Source organism: Arabidopsis thaliana, chromosome 3 (genome assembly GCF_000001735.4).
Source record: "Arabidopsis thaliana chromosome 3, partial sequence".
NCBI lineage: Eukaryota > Viridiplantae > Streptophyta > Magnoliopsida > Brassicales > Brassicaceae > Arabidopsis > Arabidopsis thaliana.
The window spans coordinates 6,591,852-6,609,311 of record NC_003074.8 but is presented as its reverse complement, the minus strand read 5'-3'; the positions used below and the strand labels follow the sequence as shown (position 1 = coordinate 6,609,311).

The window sequence follows — 17,460 nt, the reverse complement described above, 5'->3', positions numbered from 1 at the left end:
GTGGCACATTGTGAATGGAATCTGAATCTTTTTCCTGGAAAAAATGGAGACAGCCAAATGAAAAGAGAAAGGGATGTTCTTAATATCTGTCTTCCATGATTTGGAAGAACACGACTGTGGATTATCATCTTATTATACAACTCTCCAGGCCTGTCGGATTTTTCTGGATACTCTCTTTCTTTGTCGGAACTTAGCATTCTTTTTCTAACACTATAAACATAGGAATGGGTCCTGAAAAAAATTCCAATTCCCAACCCCAATCCACCCATTTGCTTCTTGCAGTTGTATGTTCTTCCTCTTTCGAATCCGTTATAACACCGAGTCACTTTCCTCATCGCGTTTTCGCTAAAGATTGTCGAGTCGAGACACCGTGCAGCAGTTTGACAAAACCCAAGAAACTCAGCTTCCCGTCAGTATGTCTTATCCAGTCATTTAGAATGGTATGAACCGGGATGGATGATCCAACACCAAGTTCCTACAAAACATTTATGTTCCCTTCGTTTAGGAATTAGCTGAATAAATTGTTAAGCATGACAGAAGCAAGTGTCGAATTTCTTATAAACTTACAGAAGCGAGTTCTTCGATGACGATAACTCGGTTTCCATTCATTTCAAATAGCTCATAAGCATGACGAATGCTCTGCTCCCAACAATCAAGAGACTCATGCTGATGAACGCTAATGGAAGCTGCACAAAACTCTTCAAAATCCATCCCTTTGTATTGAAGTCCATTTAACTGTCATTTCCCAACACCAAACTTTCGTTAACCAACCTTGGATTGTATCTTAAACAGATTAAGCAAAAGGACAAGAACAGAAAGGAGACAATACCAATGCAAGAAAGTCCGGGATCCGTGATTCCTTCATTGCTTCTGTTGCATTTGTCGCAAGTGCCTGTCCAACAGAAATAAATCTAGCTTTGAGCTGTTTGCTTTCTACCAGAGAGAGACAGAGAGGAAGAGAAGGCACATACCAGTCTGATGCTATCTAAAGTGATGAGGCCATTTTTGTTGGGTGCTAAGTGTGCAAACTGCGCTTTCAGATAAAGAAGTTCATCGGTAGTTAATGTCTTGGACAGAGCCTGGAGAGAATAAAAGAGTTAGCAAACTAGATACAAAGGTAATAAATATCAAACACATCCTTAAATGTTGTTTGGAAACAGTAAAAAAGGTTAGAAGCAAAATGTACCATCAAAGCAGCTTTGCGCAAAGACGAAGATCTCAAGTATGCTTTGATCTGCTTGAAGATCAGAATATCAAATGGGATATCTATTTTCTTATAACCCGCGATCCAAGGATGCACTGTAAAAACCGGAAAAAAACGTGGAGTAACTTCAACTGGTGATTCATGAAAAGCTAGAAACAGAAGATAAATATAGAAAGATGTGGATATTTTAGAGATTACTGACTCAAAGCTTGAGATGCAGTCATTCTTTTCCGAGGGTCCTTGTACAATAATCTCTTAACAAAATCTTTTGCCTCAAAGGATAACGAAGGCCAAGGAGGTTCATCAAAACTGGGATCAGCTTTTAGAACTGCTCTGAAAATTCCTGATTCAGTTCTTGCCCAAAAAGGACGGCTTCCACATAGGAGAATGTATGCTATGACTCCTATGCTCCATACATCCGCTTCTGTGGTATAAGATCTGTGTAGAACTTCAGGGGCTACGTAATATGCACTTCCCACTATATCATTTAGTCTTTCGTCTGGTCTGACAAAGTCCGATAAGCCAAAATCTATGACTTTCAACATAGAATTCTCCTCCTTGGAAGTGTACAAGAAGTTCTGAAACATGAAAGTGTTTCAAATGTGAGATTGGTATTCAACTAAGACAATATTTCTTTTGGGTTTTGAAAGGAAAAAGCAAAGACAAAAAGTGCGGTTCACCTCTGGTTTTAGATCTCGATGAACAACTCCTTGGAGATGACAGAAAGCTACGACGTTAAGGATCTGTATAAGCACTGCTTTTGCATCATCTTCAGAGTATTTTCCTCCCCTGTAAGAGAAGTAAATTTGAAATAGTTAGACAGCCAATAGAACATCTCTAAGAAGGATCTCTGACCATAAGTTAACAAATGTCATAACAATCTTTAAAAGCAGACCTTGCTAGTATCCTGTCAAGAAGTTCACCACCTCCACATAACCTGAAAGTTGAAAGAAAGTAAATGTTTATTCACAGCTAAACATTTTGAAGTAAGCCAAGTCGGGAAAATAAGAATCTGATAGCTCTCCTAGTAGATTCAACATGACACAGGAATATATAAGCACATGATTGTCTTACTCCATAACGATGTAAACGTTGGCATTGTCCTCGAACGCATCATAGAATTGTACCAAATTTTGATGTCCAGATAACGCCCGCAGTATTTTCACTTCTCTTCTCACATCCTCTATAGATATTGCAGATGTCATCTGCCAAACCAAAGCTGATGAGAAACAGTCTATTGTGGATTAAGCTAACACTAAACCTATCTGTATATTACACCAACTAACTCGATTACATGATTAACTTTCTTAGTCATCAAATAAGGACCATCAAAATTTCAATTGCTTAATGACAATTGACAAAAGCACAAATGTCCATGTTCCAATTTATTGACCAATTTAAAACGTTTAGAAATGTTCACAGAAAAGTCAGCAATGCTAATCTACAACCATTGAAAACTTGGCTATTGAAAAACATGGATGAAACATAAGTGTCATTGACAAACTTCAACCTCATCTGTGTTCGCTATTACTTGTTTTTGTATTAATTTCTATGCGTGAAAGTCTACATACGCTATCAATTTTTTCAAAAAGATGGCTCAAACAAGAGGACAGTAAGCTCGTAGAGAAGAACAGAAACATCTCAAGAGACCGTAATGATCAAATTACAGGTTCATCATGAAGCAAAAGGAGACTATGATGGTTTGTTCTTCTACCTTGAAACAGTTTAACATCTACTAAACAAATCAGACAAGACACACAAAGAATCTTCAATTTGTCAGATATAGCTATCACTACAATGATGAAGCACTTGAGCCAATTGAAGCAGAAAACTTAAGATGGAAACTTGAGAATTTGGAAAAAGTAAAGCTGTAAAAATGACCTTAGATTTTGGGATGACTTTAACAGCAACCTCCTGATCTTTGAGCTCTCCTTTCTTGAACTTAGCAGAGCAAGTATACCCAAAATGCCCTCTCCCAATCTCTTCCCCTAGCTCAATCCTACTCTGTAACTCCTTGGAAAACCCAAATCTTTTATCCAGCCCTACCTCTTCCCTCTCCTCCTCCTCCTTCTGCTGCCTCGCCGCCGGCAGAGCAGCCTCCTTCTTCTCCTTCCTCCGCCGCAGAACATCCCGTATATGTCTCGCCGGTGACGGAGGGTGGAAAGCACGCGCGAGCTGACGGAGAGGAGTGCTGGTAACGCTCTTACTCTCTCCTCCTCCGCCGTCGCGGCTCTTGTTACGGCGGTGCCGGGCGGGACTAGGCGTGTAAAAAGGGAAAAAAGGAGAGGCCTTTACGGCGGGAGATGAACGAACCGGTGATTTCCCGGGATGAGCAGGGGTAGAATCGTCATTTTGGAGAACCGCGTCTTTGGGTGCGTAAGGATTAGGTTTGACGGAGGAGGAAGGTTTGGAAGTACAGCCTCCCATATATCCTTCTCCTTCTTCTTCTTCTTCTCCGGTTCAAAGAAATAAAAAAAGACAGAAGAAGAAGATATGGGAGTTATGTCTGGACTTAAAGAGAATCACAGCAATGACATTGAAGCACTCTGGTTTGGTTTCAATGTAGTTAGAGAGAGACAGAGAGAGAAGAAGTGAGCTGTAGAAGAGAGAGAAGCCACATGGCAGAATCTGCGGGTGGTGAAGTAGCTTCCTTCCATCTGATGAAGAAGGTTAGATTTTAGATGTGGATTGGTCGAAATTTAGTTTGCTTTTTGCCACGTCTTTCTACTTTTGTCCCTCTTTTTTTTTCTTTTTAATTCACAATATGTTTGTTCTTTCTCTAAGCAATACTATACGTTTTCTTTTGCTTTTGTATTTTATCTATCATTATTTTTTGTCTTTTTTTCTTGTCTTTTTTGTTGTTGATATTGTCTTTTTGATATCTTATTGGGAGAATAAAAACGTTTTGAAATGTATTTATGGACGTTATCATTTTCAAAAGTGGGAATTAAAGATAACTTTTAAAGCTCCATCTTGTGATACTACTAAATTAAATATTTTATTACTAATTAACTAGGGAGGTTATAAAAGATACAAATAATATTGCTCTGAAAATCAGGATTTACGTTATATAAATTGATTGGATGTACCTGCTTGACCCTTTTTGAAACATGCTGATGTTGTAACCTAACAACTTCATTGTATCTGGACAGGTCGTATATCAATTTCAATTTTTAATAAGATTTCATCATTTTCAAAATATTTGATCCACATCTCTAAGTTCTTTTTTTCTTTTTCTTACTAACTCTTGATTTGAAAATCTCTCTCCAATACCAATCGTTAAGATCAGTTTAGTTATCATTATTTCTATCTACCAATCGGTACGTAATTTAGTATAGACTATGAAGTTGGTTTACTGATATTGCATGTTTGGTTTCATGTAAATACATGTCCAACAATTTCCATCCTTTGAAGGTTTTCTATTAATTTGGGAGTAAAATTAGGTTTTGTTTCAATTAAAGATTATACATTTATTATAATTAATATGATACTATAAATTAGTTTGTTTGACAACTACCATAGGTTATGAAATTACTAGACAACCTTGGCAAGAACTTTTGTTATCTCAATACTCATTTGTCTTTTCACTTATTTTTAGAAAAAAATTGTACATTGAATCCATTTTTTTTTTTTTTTCACAACATTGAATCCAATCTAAGGTCATTGAAAAATGTCTTTTCAAGTATTGGGTTTTGTAAACAAAATCCAATCGAAAAATGGCAATTATTGTAAACAAAACCCACTTCCTTATATTGATTGAGATGAATAATGGATTCAATAAGTGACTCCGCCTTCTTCAAGGTTGTTAAAGAATTGTCGAATATGTCTTAAAAATTAATATATATCAAACCGGTTAAAAAACCATTTGGGAATGTCAATAGATACAAGTTACTGGAATTAGTTAGGATGCAAGAAGATAGTAACATTTTACCTGATTATTTCCTTTCTTGTGCTTGTGCTTTTTATAAACTATTCATCATGTTTTTTTAGTTTTTCTTTAGAAAGAAAATTGATTAGTTTTCAAGTTTCACCCAATCTTTCAGTCACTTATTCAAATCCATTACTCATCTAAATCAAAACAAAGAGTTGAGAGGGTTGCAATTCTTGTGCTATATAAATTACCCCTTTATTATTCAAATAATAATCTCACAAAAATAAAACATATTAAACATACAGAAAAGAAATTGCCTCAAAAAATGAAAAAAGTTATATAAAACGAACCCTCAAAAAACGTCACCGTGCCTTCACTATCTTCTCCCAAGTCATGTGCCTTGCTTCTTTTGAATGCATCTTAGGAAAACCAATCCATATGTATTATTTGGTTAATTAACTCTAAAATCTTTTACCTCTATTATAATAAATCAATTATAAATAGCAGTCCTTGTGGTGGGTAACTATTTAGAGATTGTTAGGTGAGAGTGAGATGGAAGGTTTGCCACGTCCCATGGTGAAGCCTCTGGTTCCATCAGGCATTCTTGGTCCCTTTGTTGCTGTTTTAGGAGACGAAGATTCGTGTGACCCCAGGCTGGGTATCCCGAGGCTGACTCCGAGCCCAATCCCGAAGCTACGTCCTCCTCCTCCTACTGCGTAGCTTCTTGGGGATCGTCCTCGTCCTTTTCCTCTCCCTTTACCCCACAGTCCACCAACATTGTTGTCATCACCCTAACGTGCACAGCAAGAAAATTTAGTTTCTATATATATATGGAAAAACATTTCGTGGGACTTAAGCAACAGTACTAACATCGTTATCAAGCTGTGATTCGGTTAAATGGAGACGCGGAGAGTCTTCTCCTGATTCATAAGAAGGGAGTTCATCATCGATGAGGATTCCATCGAAGTTTCTTCGGTTCTTGAGCACCGATTTTGGCTGTAGCACACAAAGTATATCAACGAAATTAATCTCAGAACGTCTAGAGAGAAATGTGTGACTTAAGAAGAGAATATAGAAATCAACCGAGCATCTAAGAAGCAGCCTCACACGAAGCCCTTTCCTCCAGTTTCTTTCATCGTTTAGCTTCTCTACCTGGTAAGATCGCATTTGCTATATATCTCAGAAACTAATAGACAGAGCCTTGGATCAAAAGATAGTTGAAAGTAGAGATTTACTCACTGCTTTGTCCGCGATAACAGTGTTGTCATACTCGATAAGGGCGTGAATCTTTAGAGTAAAACAAGATGGATATGTTAAGCTCTTTAAGTTGACGTGATAAGTAGAAACAGGACTTGGTACTTACTTTGTTGCTCATCAAGAAATCGCCTTTTGGACGAGACGAGTTGGATTCTGGAGGATGACATATACGAATCGCTTTGACGCTGAGACAAATTGCATCCAGAGTTGTTGTTTATTGATGTAGAGAAAATGTTTAAAATGAAAGTAAAAAGCCTTCTTACTTTCCAACAACTCCAAAGATCTTCTCAAGGTTCTGGTAAGAATGATCATCTGGCAAATTCTCTGCAACGACAGTCCGGCCCTGCAGAACAGTAAAGAGTAACAAGAACTCATATATAGTTGATAATAAATACAATGAAGCTTTAGTGATATTCAAATTTACCTGCAATTCCTCTCTGTCTCTATCAGTAAATTGACTTGTACGCTTAACTTTCTTGCCGTCTTCACTCACAACCTTAATTGTGTTCACAAAGATCTCTCAGTATACTTGGATCTTATAATATTTAGTTGGTAAGTCGAGAGTAAAGAAAGAAGCAGCTTACAAGTTTTGAAGAGGAGCGTAGAGCAAGTGAAACTAGGTGGTGATTACTCGTTAAAGCCTTGATCTTCTTGGTCGAAGCGATATAGGATACGGGCACTGCGTTTTAAACATATATATGAATATGCAAAACAGAGCAGAAATCTCAAGGATCATATTTTAAACATATATATTAATGCAAAACAGAGCAGAGATCTCAAGGATCATATACAAGTTAAATGAAAAAAAATTTAGGCTTACCATAACCTTCAGGGTCTTTGCTTATATGCTTTGAAATGGACTCGTTGGCTAGGAGACTCATGTCCGTAAACTGGTACTCAACCTATAAAAGTGGTTTCTTGTGAGTCAAGTTAGGTTTTCTATTTTATGAAAATTGATAGGCTAATGTAAATCATATATGATCTTAAGATCTCATGACATAATGATTTTCAATATTTTACCTATCATTAAAGTAAAAAAAAAAAAAAAAAAAAGTGAAAACCTGTTTGACGATCTTAAGGCGGAGATCATCGGAAAGCAGATTCTTCGACGAAGAAGACGAGTTCTGACTAGCCGGAAACTGAACCGCCGGATTCGAAATGTAAAACGCAGCCGCTGGATCATGAACATGTTGATGCTGAGCAGTAGGATCTCCTCCTCCCACGTAGATCCAATCCGACGACTGAGTACCAACGCCGGTCCCTCCACCACCGCAGACTCCGCCGCCACATCCTCCTATGCAACCACCGTTGTAATGAAAACAAGGATAAAAGTAACCGGAGACAGGAGAAACCTGCGGTGCTGGTGCGGTGGTATGTGATCGCGGTACAAATTCCGGCGCTTGAGCGTTGAATTTGAACGCCGTTGCCTGAGCGCCGGAAGATCCACCGCCTCCGTCTAATCTTTTCTTCTCCGTCGTGACGGACTCTACTTCTTCTCGCTGCATCTGCGCCATTTTCCTCTCACTACTCTGAAAAAATCTCTAACAATTTTTTTTTTGGTTTTTCTTTTTTGTGTAAACTATATTTTTTAAGTTAATTTTTTTTTCAATGTAAACAAATATCAATACTGAATAGTTTTGAATTTTGTTTATACTTTTTTTCTATTGATTTGATTTGTTCTTCTCGGTTATTTCTCACTCTCCCAATAATATTAAAACATGGGAAAACTTTTGAAGCCTTGTTTTTTCGCGCAAACTATGGATTTTTAACGAGATAAATAAGCGTCCACGTTTGACTGTGTATTTAACTCTCCTTTTTTTTTTTCTCTCAAATTATTTAGCTATCTCTTTCTAAGTAATAACACATTTTGTTACATATATAAAATGAAATTTACACAATATACATTAATAAAGAACTAATATAAAGATTCATATTGCTTTTGTTCTGATTTGGTATTTTTTTTTGTCATTATAATTGACCATGTAATGTATGTTTTATTTGTCGACCCATATTAATAGATAAAAAAATGTTAATTTTACTTGCTGACTGTAAATTGCTAAGTTTGGAATCACAAACAAGACAAAAGCCCAGGGTTGATTTTGTACTTTTGTTGTCTTCCCGATTGCTAAGTTTGGAATCACAAGAAGTTGTGATGCAAGAATGTTTCAATTCTACTCGCCGTAAAATTGCTAAGTTTGGAATCGTACAATAGTGTACTTTTGTTGACTTCCCGATTTAATACCCAAATTTAGTTGATTTTGCCATTTTGATTGAAACATTGTAGAGAACATAACCGAATGATTTAAACCAAAATGTAGAAAACAACAAATGTTACTCATGTCTCCATATTTATCATAACAAAAGATTTCTAAGTAGATATTCATGAATGACATTTTCAGTGGATAATGATCTGACAACGCGGGTAAAGCTTAGTGAATTTAAGAAGCTCCTTGAAGATATCTGAATCTTGGTTTGCTTTAGAAAGATCTTCAAAACACAGAATCAGTTTCTTGATGAGAACTACTGAATTCTCAAGAAAATATCTCACTAGTTCCTTCACGGTTTCTTCCATGATAATCACTCTCTTGATCTCACCATACTGCAGATTGATCTCAACACTCTCCAGATTCAATAACATACACTGAGGCACATGGCTAAGTTTGATTTCCTTTGCCTCTCTTAAATCAGAAAGCACCTGACAATATATATCCAACAATTAATGTACTTCCTACTAATTAACAAAATCACAGATTCAAACAGATTCTTACCTATATGAGATTTTTCAGGTTCGGGAAGCTCTCAAGAAAGGATGGAAATAGTTCTAACATGGATCTAGAGAGTGTAGCTTCCAAACGAGTCAAGTTATCAAATTTGGGAAATTTCCGTCCCAATTTGGAATATCGAAAGAGGACCTACACGAAAGAAAGAAACAAATTTACATCAAGGAAGATCATTAAACTATATTTGAATGCTAGAAGTATGCATGGAAGTGAATATATATTACCTCTAGAGTAAGCTTAGAGATGATCATATGTCTCACACTAGAGATACCAATGAGAAAATCGCGGATAACGTTTCTCTTTCTTGGACCCAAAGTTTTCCCATACTTAAGATGAAAGTCACTATTGATATCGACCATGGAAAGAGAATTCAGATTCTTCAACACAATCTTATCAGATTGACTATCACTGAAAGTCATACACTTGAGTGCTGGAGCATCAATCTCAACTGCAAAAGCTTTACCAGTGGTATTAAACTCAAACGCGAACAGAAAGCTCTTTAAAGTCTGAGACCTCACACGCAGAGAAGGCATAGCTTTGTGGCGCTCATCATCAGGCAGAATTAAGGCAAAGTCTTCAAGAACAGGACAACCTGCGATGAGTTTCTCCATCATCGTACGAAATGTCTGCAAGATGCATGCTCTTGAGACAAGGAAGAGAAACACCAAGCGGGGGATCCAAATCCATAATCCCTACGTTTGCAAGCTTCAAAGACACCAATGTGTTGCTGTTATAATTCAGCTCAGTCATGTAATCTCGGCCAGAACGATCCATAAGAGACTCCACATCTAAATGTTGGACTCCGCGCTCAACCACTGTTTTGAAAAGAATACTTGTCTGCTTTCTCTAATTCTATCATTAGGTATTTAGAGTTTCTAGTTATTGAAGTGAACTATTGTCAATTGGTTGGTAGAATCATGTGTAAAGCCACAATTTTCGTCAAATGGTCATGGTCATTTCACGGCACGAGAATTTGAAACATGAGCCATTCTATGCAATAATCTTTGACATGTTTTGATGGTAAAGTTTTGTAAATTACTAATAACTTTAATAGAGAACTTAAACTTATATGAGATTTAACAAAACGCTATGACCAACTGCTGAGCATATTCAATCAGCGACAAAACCTTGTAACAACATTTTCGGATTCTGATGCATAACAAAATTCACTGTACAACTAAGAATATGCAAAACGAGGAAATGATCAAAACAATTGGTTTGGTCTTAAAACATATATTATCCTTGAATTTGGTTTCTGTCACTATATACCAAAAAGGGCAAACATTTGAAAGAACTCAAAAAGGCTGCACTTGCAAGCAAATTCAGAAAACGCAATGCTTACAAGTCTCACAATCGAGATACCTTTTTAGTCTTTAACTTACCAGTAAAGTGAAGGAGGAGACCAAATCAAATCCAAAATGGCTTTGTCGCGCGTTACAAGTCCTGAACCGACCTCTACTGATCCAAAAAAAATGTCCAGGAAAGGAGAACTGGGTTTTGCCTACGTGGAAAACTGGCTACTTCCTAAAGAGTCATTGTTCGGCCTTGATGAAGTGGTTGGTCAGAAGTTTTGAGACTGATGTGTCTTCGAATGAATCAACTTCAAAGAGTTCTTTCAGCTTCTCATCGCATATGACTCTCCTCTTGTCAGAAGGATCCTAAGTTAAGAAAATGGTGTAAAGAAGCAGGTAAGTAAGAAAAAACAGAGTGTAGAGAGCAAATGGCATACCTGAAGATCATTATGATTTATGTACTCCCACAATCTCTTTACCACATCCGCCCTCGACAGCGAGTTTTCTCCATCACCCAAGAACTTGACAAGAGCATCTGAAAGTGGAAGGGGAGCAAGAACTTCTTTCTTCTGCTTTTTATCTTTCTCATTTGGTTCCTCACTATCTGTGTCTGACCGAATGCATATGCTTTGTTTATACAGTGATGAGAAATGGGATAAGTTTAAATTCATCTAGCTTTCTTACCTCCATCTGATTCCATTTTTTGCTTTCCATTCTTTGGAGACTTAGAGCTAACTGATTCTCCTAGACCAGAGACAAACAACAGTTAGTATACGGTTAAAAAGCCTAAACCGGAAAAAGATGGCTCCCAGAACATGTAAGAACTTCCAGTCATCAAATACCTGCATTATCCTCTAAAGGCCATATGTGCTTTGTTAGCTGTTTATTCATTTGAAACATATTGATGGACTCGACAGGGAACAGAGATCGAAATGATTCGTCGCATATTATAGAGCGTTTATCATTCGGATCTTGTAAATTGTTCTCCTTTATGTACTTCCAAAGCAATTTCACAACCTGAAACCATTCACCAGACAAAATGTCAAAACAAGAGACTTGGTTAAGAAAATTAGACAAGTAGCTTAGAAATTTAGGCTCAGAGCTTGAGTTCAATAACGAAGAGAAACTGATTCCCTCGAGTCAGACATGTACCTCTGTCCTGGCTAATTCTGTCACCCCAGTAAACGCCTGAAGCTCTGGCGAGAGGCTGCAAACTTTAGCAAAGCCGCCTCCTCCTTTTCTCTTGGGCTTCTCTACCGACTTGGCTGGCCTATTTAATAGAGAAAACTTAGTTTATGGGCACAGGGTGGCGATAACTAGCTGTACAATTACAAGAACTGAGGGAGAAAGAGAAAACAAACTTTTTTCTCTTGCGTTTCCGCAAACTCCTAACTTCCTGCTCTTCACTTTCTTCTTCCTTATTCTCTTCCACTTCTTCGCTCTGCTCCCCTTTCTTATCTGTTCCCTCTGATGCCTCATCTTCATCTTCTTCTTTCACATCGTTAGCACACCCTGGAAAAAATAAATCATTTCATTGTACTTGGGTAACACAAACTCAGGAACTGCTGTCTCCAACCCGAAATCTATAATACTGTTTTACTAAACAAAATTGATGTTCATTAGAGAGGTCTCTTGAACAAATATATAAGCATCCTAACAACTCAAACGCTGAGGGAAAATATCAATATTCAACACTATTAACAGTTGATGAACACTATTTCCACACAATTACACATGATCACTCTCTACAGTGGGGTACTTGATTTCAGACACATGATACAATGACTGACTGAACAGGAAGACTAGGGATATTTAGCTGATCTAGCTATTTAGGATCAATGACTGACTGAACAGGAAGACTAGGGATATATATACAGATATCATGCAGTCTCATGTGAAAGTTTTCTGAATTGTATAATGACAAGGAAGAATTACCATCTCCATCACCTAAGGGCCAAATATGCTTGGTTAATGCCTTGTTCATTTGAAACATATTAATGGTCTTAACACGGAACAAGGAATGCAACAACTCGTCACACACTATCTTCCTCCTATCCTTTGGGTCTTGCAAATCCTTCTCTCGGATATATGCCCACATTTTCTTCACAACCTGATAAATATACACAACACAAAAGACTAAAGTACAATTCCGCTTCGCAGAACAGTTGTCGGAAGAAGATGAAAATTACCTCGGTTCGACCTAACTGAGATGCTCCAACAACTTTCTCAAGTTGTGGAGATAACTGAGATACTTTGGTAATGCCACCACCTCGCTTCTTGGCCTTTACTGGCCTAACACATCAATGAACAATAATCCCTTAAACTTAAGTCATTAAACAAGTGGTCTTTGATTAGAAATGCATCGGAAGCATTTTGATTGGTTCGATTGAAAAATGCTAAAGATTCCTATAAATACTCAATCTTTGTGTGTGTGTATGATCACTGATTCATCGATATTTGAATTTCAAAAATCCAATTTCACATAAAGCACAATCATTACAAGAGTAATTACCGTTCTTCCTTCTCTTCCTCACTTCCACTTCCATCTCCGTCGAGGTCTTCTCCATCGCCTCCTTCAATTTCCGCCTTGATTTCGTCGGCATTAATGTATTCTTCTACCTTGGGACTCTCAGGTTTGTCTTCTACCGCGCCATTGCTCTCGAGAAAAGTATCGATTTGATCCCTAATATACGCTTTTTTATCTGTCAAGTCCACACCGAAATCCGCCTCCAACTGACGACGGACGCTTGCCGGAGTCGCCGTGTTCAGGTCGGAGCTACCGAGAATCTCACGGAGTCGGGTCACGAGGTCCAAGTCGGAAACCATTTTTTCCGTTACTGAAGAAAACAAAAATACGAAGCGGCTGATGAAAGCCAAAAACGATTCTTTGAGGTTGAAAATGAGAGAGGGCATTTATGGAATTTACAAATCGTAACCTCGTCGTTTTGCTACTTCAACCTTTTTCCTTAATTATTACTACGCCTTAGATGTGTTCGATTACGACCATAGTTAGAAACTTATGTAATTATGATTACTTCAACCTTTTTCCTCGAATTAGGTGTGCACCAAAAAAATAAAAAATGCCTAGGTGTTCCATTACAAGTTACGACCATAGTTAGAATATATTTATGATAAAAATTAACACCTTTATTGCATTTTTGGTTATCATTTGCTTGGAATAAAAAAAAGAGTTGGATATTTCTCTTCTAGAAGTAATAGTTTCATTTTAGACCAAAAAAAAAAAAGAACTAGAAGTTTCATCACCCAAATATTTATTTAAAGATTGTAGTTTTGAGCAACTCATAATAATCTTTCTTCCCTGAGGTCATATCTGCCTAAGAAGATTAGACCACAATATGAACAAACATGAAAAACTTTTGATTCAACGAATCTAAATGTCAAGACATACCCTTATGGGGGGAGAGAGGCTGAGACTTATCTGTCAAAATTAAGAAAAGAAGGAGAAGCTAAACAAATTTTTCTACAGCCTGCACCAGCAATGGTGGTCTCTCTTAAGGTCCCTTACAATATAAAAAAAAAAAAAATAATTAAAATGGAAGGGACACAGGAGAGAAGGGCTCCAAAAACCCTTATATAAGGGACCTGAAGATTAAATGTACATGTGTAGGTTTTTTAGTTGTCAAACTATGTTAAAAAATTAAAATATTATTATTTTTTGGTTTTTTAGGGACTGTCATCATCCCACCCATTGGGGTTGCTCTAATAGATTGTGATAAATGATCACTCATGCGTACAGTAAGAATGTTATTATGGTTAACTTTTTTTTTTTTAATAACTCCAACATTAACATAAATTCTATTATGATATAGTAATTGTTTGTAATATGCAAGATTAACAACAAAAGAAAAAGAAACGTTCTATACTATCACTCTTTCTATTTAATCCTATCTCTCATCTTCAATATTTTCTTCACTCCAAGGCTAATTTGTCTGCAATAGCCTTTTGACGATCCCGCAAGACTTGTAAGTGGCTACGGATCTGGTCACCAGTGAGACCCTCTTCAGAAATTAGTTCGTTTATGGCTTTGGGTGTTGCACCTGAAAAAAAAAAAAAAAATTAGGAAAATAGTTAGGAGTTGAAAGAATAAACAAAATAAATAAAAAAATTATAAAGTTGCATACTGAATAATCCCCCAAGTCTGACAACTGCGTCATCAAACACTAGTTGAAGCCTATTTGTCCACACCAAGTCTGGGTTTCGGATTGGGTTTGGGATTGGGTTAGGGTTAGGATTAGGGTTAGGGTTTGGGAATAGAGCAGGTAGGCCTGGAGAGATCTGTGGTATTGGGTTTATGAAATTTGGTATTGTTGGTTCTTGGGCCTGCGGACGGAGAAACGGGTTAACAAACGGTGACGGAGAGGAGGATAAAGGTGACGGAAAGATGTTACTAAGCCGTGCTCGCTTAGATGATGATGATTCGGGTGGCTGAATAGAGGATGATGGTGACGACGGAAAGAATTCCCTCAAAGATGGTCGATCAGACGAATCGGGAGGTCGAACAGAGTATGGCATTGACGACGGAAAGAACGAAGATGTTGCGAGAGTTGAAGATGAAGATGGCTGATGAGAGTATGACACTGACGACGTAAAGAATTCCCTCAAAGATGCGGGTGGTTGAAGAGAGGAGGATGACATCGACGGTGGTTGAAGAGACGGTGACGATGATGTTGCGAGAGTTGAAGATGACGGTGGTTGATGAGAGTATGACACTGATGACCGAAAGAAGTCTATCAACGGTGCGGGTGGTTGAAGAGAGGATGATGACGATGGTGCGAGAGTTGACGATGACGGTGGTTGAAGAGAGGAGGATGACATCGATGGTGGTGGAAGAAAGTTCTGACGGAGATCCATAAGTAGAGCAATTTCTGCGTTTCCAAGACCCAACAAGATTTGAGAATGAGAGAGGAACAACTTTAAATTACAAGGTGAAGGAGAAGAAATTAACCTGCTTCTCTCGCGGTACTCCGATCTTGAATTATCTTCGCCGCATCTTCATCTTCATCTTCTTTCGTCTCTTCATCCAACTTTTTTAAATGCTCATCTATCTTCACGATTTTCTGAGAATGTGATTCAATAGAACTTAGCTCTTCAAGAAACTCATCAAGATTAGTCATGGCTTGCAACTTAAGAAATTTGATTCATCACGTTCTATATATATATAGGAGGAATAATTTGCAGATGGAATCACAAATTTACCCTCTCTAGAGAGAGCAAAAATACCCATACTGTTGAGAATTACTAAAAACCCACATGTTATGATGTTAACGCAGATATCAATATAAATGTTTGCTCTAGCAATCCAAGGAAGTGAGCTTTATGAAAATCGAATTCAGGCGTACAGAGAACTGATTACTTTCTTGGAAATACATGTTTCCAATAATTATACATCATGCTGCATGCGTGTGATTTTTCTTATTTTCTCCATTACTTTGCTAACTCTAAAATGGTCTCAAGTTACTTTGCTCTCAACTTTTAAAGCTATCAACTCCAGTATAAAATAAATTAATAAATATTATACAACTTAAGGTTATGTAACATACCAAGCAATTAGGACGTACATTAATTGGTATATTTCTCCTGATTTCATATTTGTAGCCTAACTAATAAAACTGCAATTATTTTATATTAAAAACAGCGTACACGGTACATCAATGCAGTTTCTAGCTTCGTGCATGGTGAAAGTTGTTTTTGCGGCCGATCTGATTTTCATAAAAAAAAAAAAAAGGATTTTCCACTATGAATCGGTTGCTACAAGCCTACAACTTTTCTTCTTAATATATGAAGCATTTATAATAATAAAAATAGGTACATGCAGATCAGATGATAAGATGTCCCATATATATAGATAATACCCTAGCTAGGTCGGGTTGATGTTGAAGAAAAAACAAAACCCAATTAACCGCGTTTATTGCATGTAGCATGAAGTTTATGTGATCATCAGTTCTCATAGATCCTCGTCAGCCTTCCTCTTCCTCATCTCCCCGAGTAGAGTTTGCCTTAAACTATTAAAGTAAAAGTAATCATTAAACGGTTGATAATGATCATAATTAATCATCTAAGTCGTCAATATCATTAAAAATTTCTCTAAAAAGTCGTCAATTGTTAAACTTACTTTTCTAAAACCTTACGCGCCTCCGCTCTTTTTATGGAGCGAATCCTAGCCCTCTCTTCGACAATCGCCTTGGCTACACGAATATGAAACACATAAAGATAAAAAAGGAGAATAAAATAGAAAGAATGATCAAATAGATACTCTGAATAAATACCTATCTTTAGATAGGCCACCTCCTCCTTAAGTTGTGCAACATATTCATCAATTCTGGATATTATTTCCGGAAATGATTCGATTTTTGAGATTTCTTGCTCGAACTCATTACAATCCTTCCAGCTCCTGGGGATTGAAAGCAAAGGGAAGCTTGGGAGAGAAGAAAGGATTTTAAATCAGAGTGGAAAAAACACATTAAAAACCTAGAAATTACCTCTTCTTAAAGTATCCTGGACGAGGATGACGAATTAAGAATAAATGTGAACGGGCCTGTCGGATTTCAAATGTGTAATGCGAGTGCACCATCTTGAGAACGAGATCTGTCGTCTCTCTATTATAGTCTTCTTCTCTTTTGCAACAAAGTTTACTTTTGTCGTTGAATTTAATGATAGGGATAAGATCAATAATATCAGTGTTATTTAAAAATACAAAGATTGTATTTATTGGAGTACTAGGATCTTTAGTAAAATCTAAACAAACTATAATTTAGATTTCAATACTGAAATTCTAAACAGAGTTTATATATTTTAAAGAAGCATTTAATGTATATATTTGTTTCCTTCGATAATTCTTAAAAACATTTAGAGAAAACGAAAATTGAACGCCATAACTATTAGTGATGATCATGATCACTGCTGAACTCTACTAGAGACGATACACTACAATGTAAAAACTGATGGATGATATTTATAAGTTAACACAACATTTTATTGGTTTTAGGATCAGAGAAGAATTTGAGAAAGCATGATCAATGATGTTCATTCCGATCG

The 17,460-nt window shown here is 37.0% G+C and overlaps 6 protein-coding genes across 11 annotated transcripts; all 6 read right to left on the bottom strand.

Moving 5' to 3' along the window:
- Positions 1-16: 16 nt before the first annotated feature.
- AT3G19100 (Protein kinase superfamily protein) lies at positions 17-4,016 on the bottom strand. Its single transcript, NM_112797.5, has 10 exons — positions 3,086-4,016; positions 2,279-2,409; positions 2,100-2,141; positions 1,885-1,993; positions 1,407-1,782; positions 1,187-1,299; positions 972-1,079; positions 830-892; positions 568-735; positions 17-475 (listed from the first exon to the last, which is right to left on the bottom strand). Exons 1-10 carry the CDS (start codon positions 3,629-3,631, stop codon positions 332-334), a joined length of 1,800 nt encoding a protein of 599 aa, NP_188541.1. The 5' UTR covers positions 3,632-4,016; the 3' UTR covers positions 17-331.
- Positions 4,017-5,301: 1,285 nt separating this feature from the next.
- On the bottom strand, positions 5,302-8,033 carry LARP6c (RNA-binding protein). 2 transcript variants are annotated; one of them, NM_112796.2, is made up of 10 exons: positions 7,394-8,033; positions 7,153-7,234; positions 6,917-7,011; positions 6,757-6,828; positions 6,596-6,675; positions 6,439-6,517; positions 6,315-6,362; positions 6,159-6,227; positions 5,946-6,071; positions 5,302-5,866 (listed from the first exon to the last, which is right to left on the bottom strand). In NM_112796.2, exons 1-10 carry the CDS (start codon positions 7,844-7,846, stop codon positions 5,603-5,605), a joined length of 1,368 nt encoding a protein of 455 aa, NP_188540.1. In that variant the 5' UTR covers positions 7,847-8,033; the 3' UTR covers positions 5,302-5,602. The 2 variants fall into 2 exon arrangements, with proteins under 2 accessions (NP_188540.1, NP_001325674.1); NM_001338382.1 differs by having other exon boundaries at positions 5,390-5,866; positions 6,596-6,828; positions 7,394-7,871.
- Positions 8,034-8,727: 694 nt separating this feature from the next.
- On the bottom strand, positions 8,728-9,735 carry AT3G19085 (F-box/RNI/FBD-like domain protein; the record flags this gene model as incomplete). 2 transcript variants are annotated; one of them, NM_001338381.1, is made up of 3 exons in its annotated part: positions 8,728-9,027; positions 9,101-9,244; positions 9,337-9,735. In NM_001338381.1, 2 exons carry the CDS (start codon positions 9,724-9,726, stop codon positions 9,101-9,103), a joined length of 534 nt encoding a protein of 177 aa, NP_001327037.1. In that variant the 3' UTR covers positions 8,728-9,027. The 2 variants fall into 2 exon arrangements, with proteins under 2 accessions (NP_001327037.1, NP_188539.4); NM_112795.4 differs by having other exon boundaries at positions 9,337-9,723.
- Positions 9,736-10,222: 487 nt separating this feature from the next.
- Positions 10,223-13,968, bottom strand: AT3G19080 (SWIB complex BAF60b domain-containing protein). 4 transcript variants are annotated; one of them, NM_001338379.1, is made up of 11 exons: positions 13,931-13,968; positions 13,550-13,652; positions 12,917-13,241; positions 12,594-12,696; positions 12,340-12,514; positions 11,766-11,916; positions 11,557-11,674; positions 11,247-11,421; positions 11,089-11,148; positions 10,842-11,014; positions 10,331-10,770 (listed from the first exon to the last, which is right to left on the bottom strand). In NM_001338379.1, the coding sequence occupies exons 3-11, from the start codon at positions 13,228-13,230 to the stop codon at positions 10,645-10,647; spliced, it is 1,395 nt and encodes a 464-aa protein (NP_001327036.1). In that variant the 5' UTR covers positions 13,231-13,241; positions 13,550-13,652; positions 13,931-13,968; the 3' UTR covers positions 10,331-10,644. The 4 variants fall into 4 exon arrangements, with proteins under 4 accessions (NP_001327034.1, NP_001327036.1, NP_001327035.1 ...); NM_112794.2 differs by having other exon boundaries at positions 10,464-10,770; positions 10,842-11,008; NM_001338378.1 differs by having other exon boundaries at positions 10,331-11,014.
- A 366-nt stretch (positions 13,969-14,334) lies between these two features.
- AT3G19070 (Homeodomain-like superfamily protein) lies at positions 14,335-15,539 on the bottom strand (the record flags this gene model as incomplete). Its single annotated transcript, NM_112793.1, has 3 exons — positions 14,335-14,462; positions 14,547-15,290; positions 15,371-15,539. 3 exons carry the CDS (start codon positions 15,537-15,539, stop codon positions 14,335-14,337), a joined length of 1,041 nt encoding a protein of 346 aa, NP_188537.1.
- Positions 15,540-16,369: 830 nt separating this feature from the next.
- Positions 16,370-16,996, bottom strand: AT3G19055 (uncharacterized protein; the record flags this gene model as incomplete). Its single annotated transcript, NM_148732.1, has 4 exons — positions 16,370-16,421; positions 16,538-16,610; positions 16,692-16,816; positions 16,905-16,996. The coding sequence occupies 4 exons, from the start codon at positions 16,994-16,996 to the stop codon at positions 16,370-16,372; spliced, it is 342 nt and encodes a 113-aa protein (NP_683574.1).
- Positions 16,997-17,460: the final 464 nt, after the last annotated feature.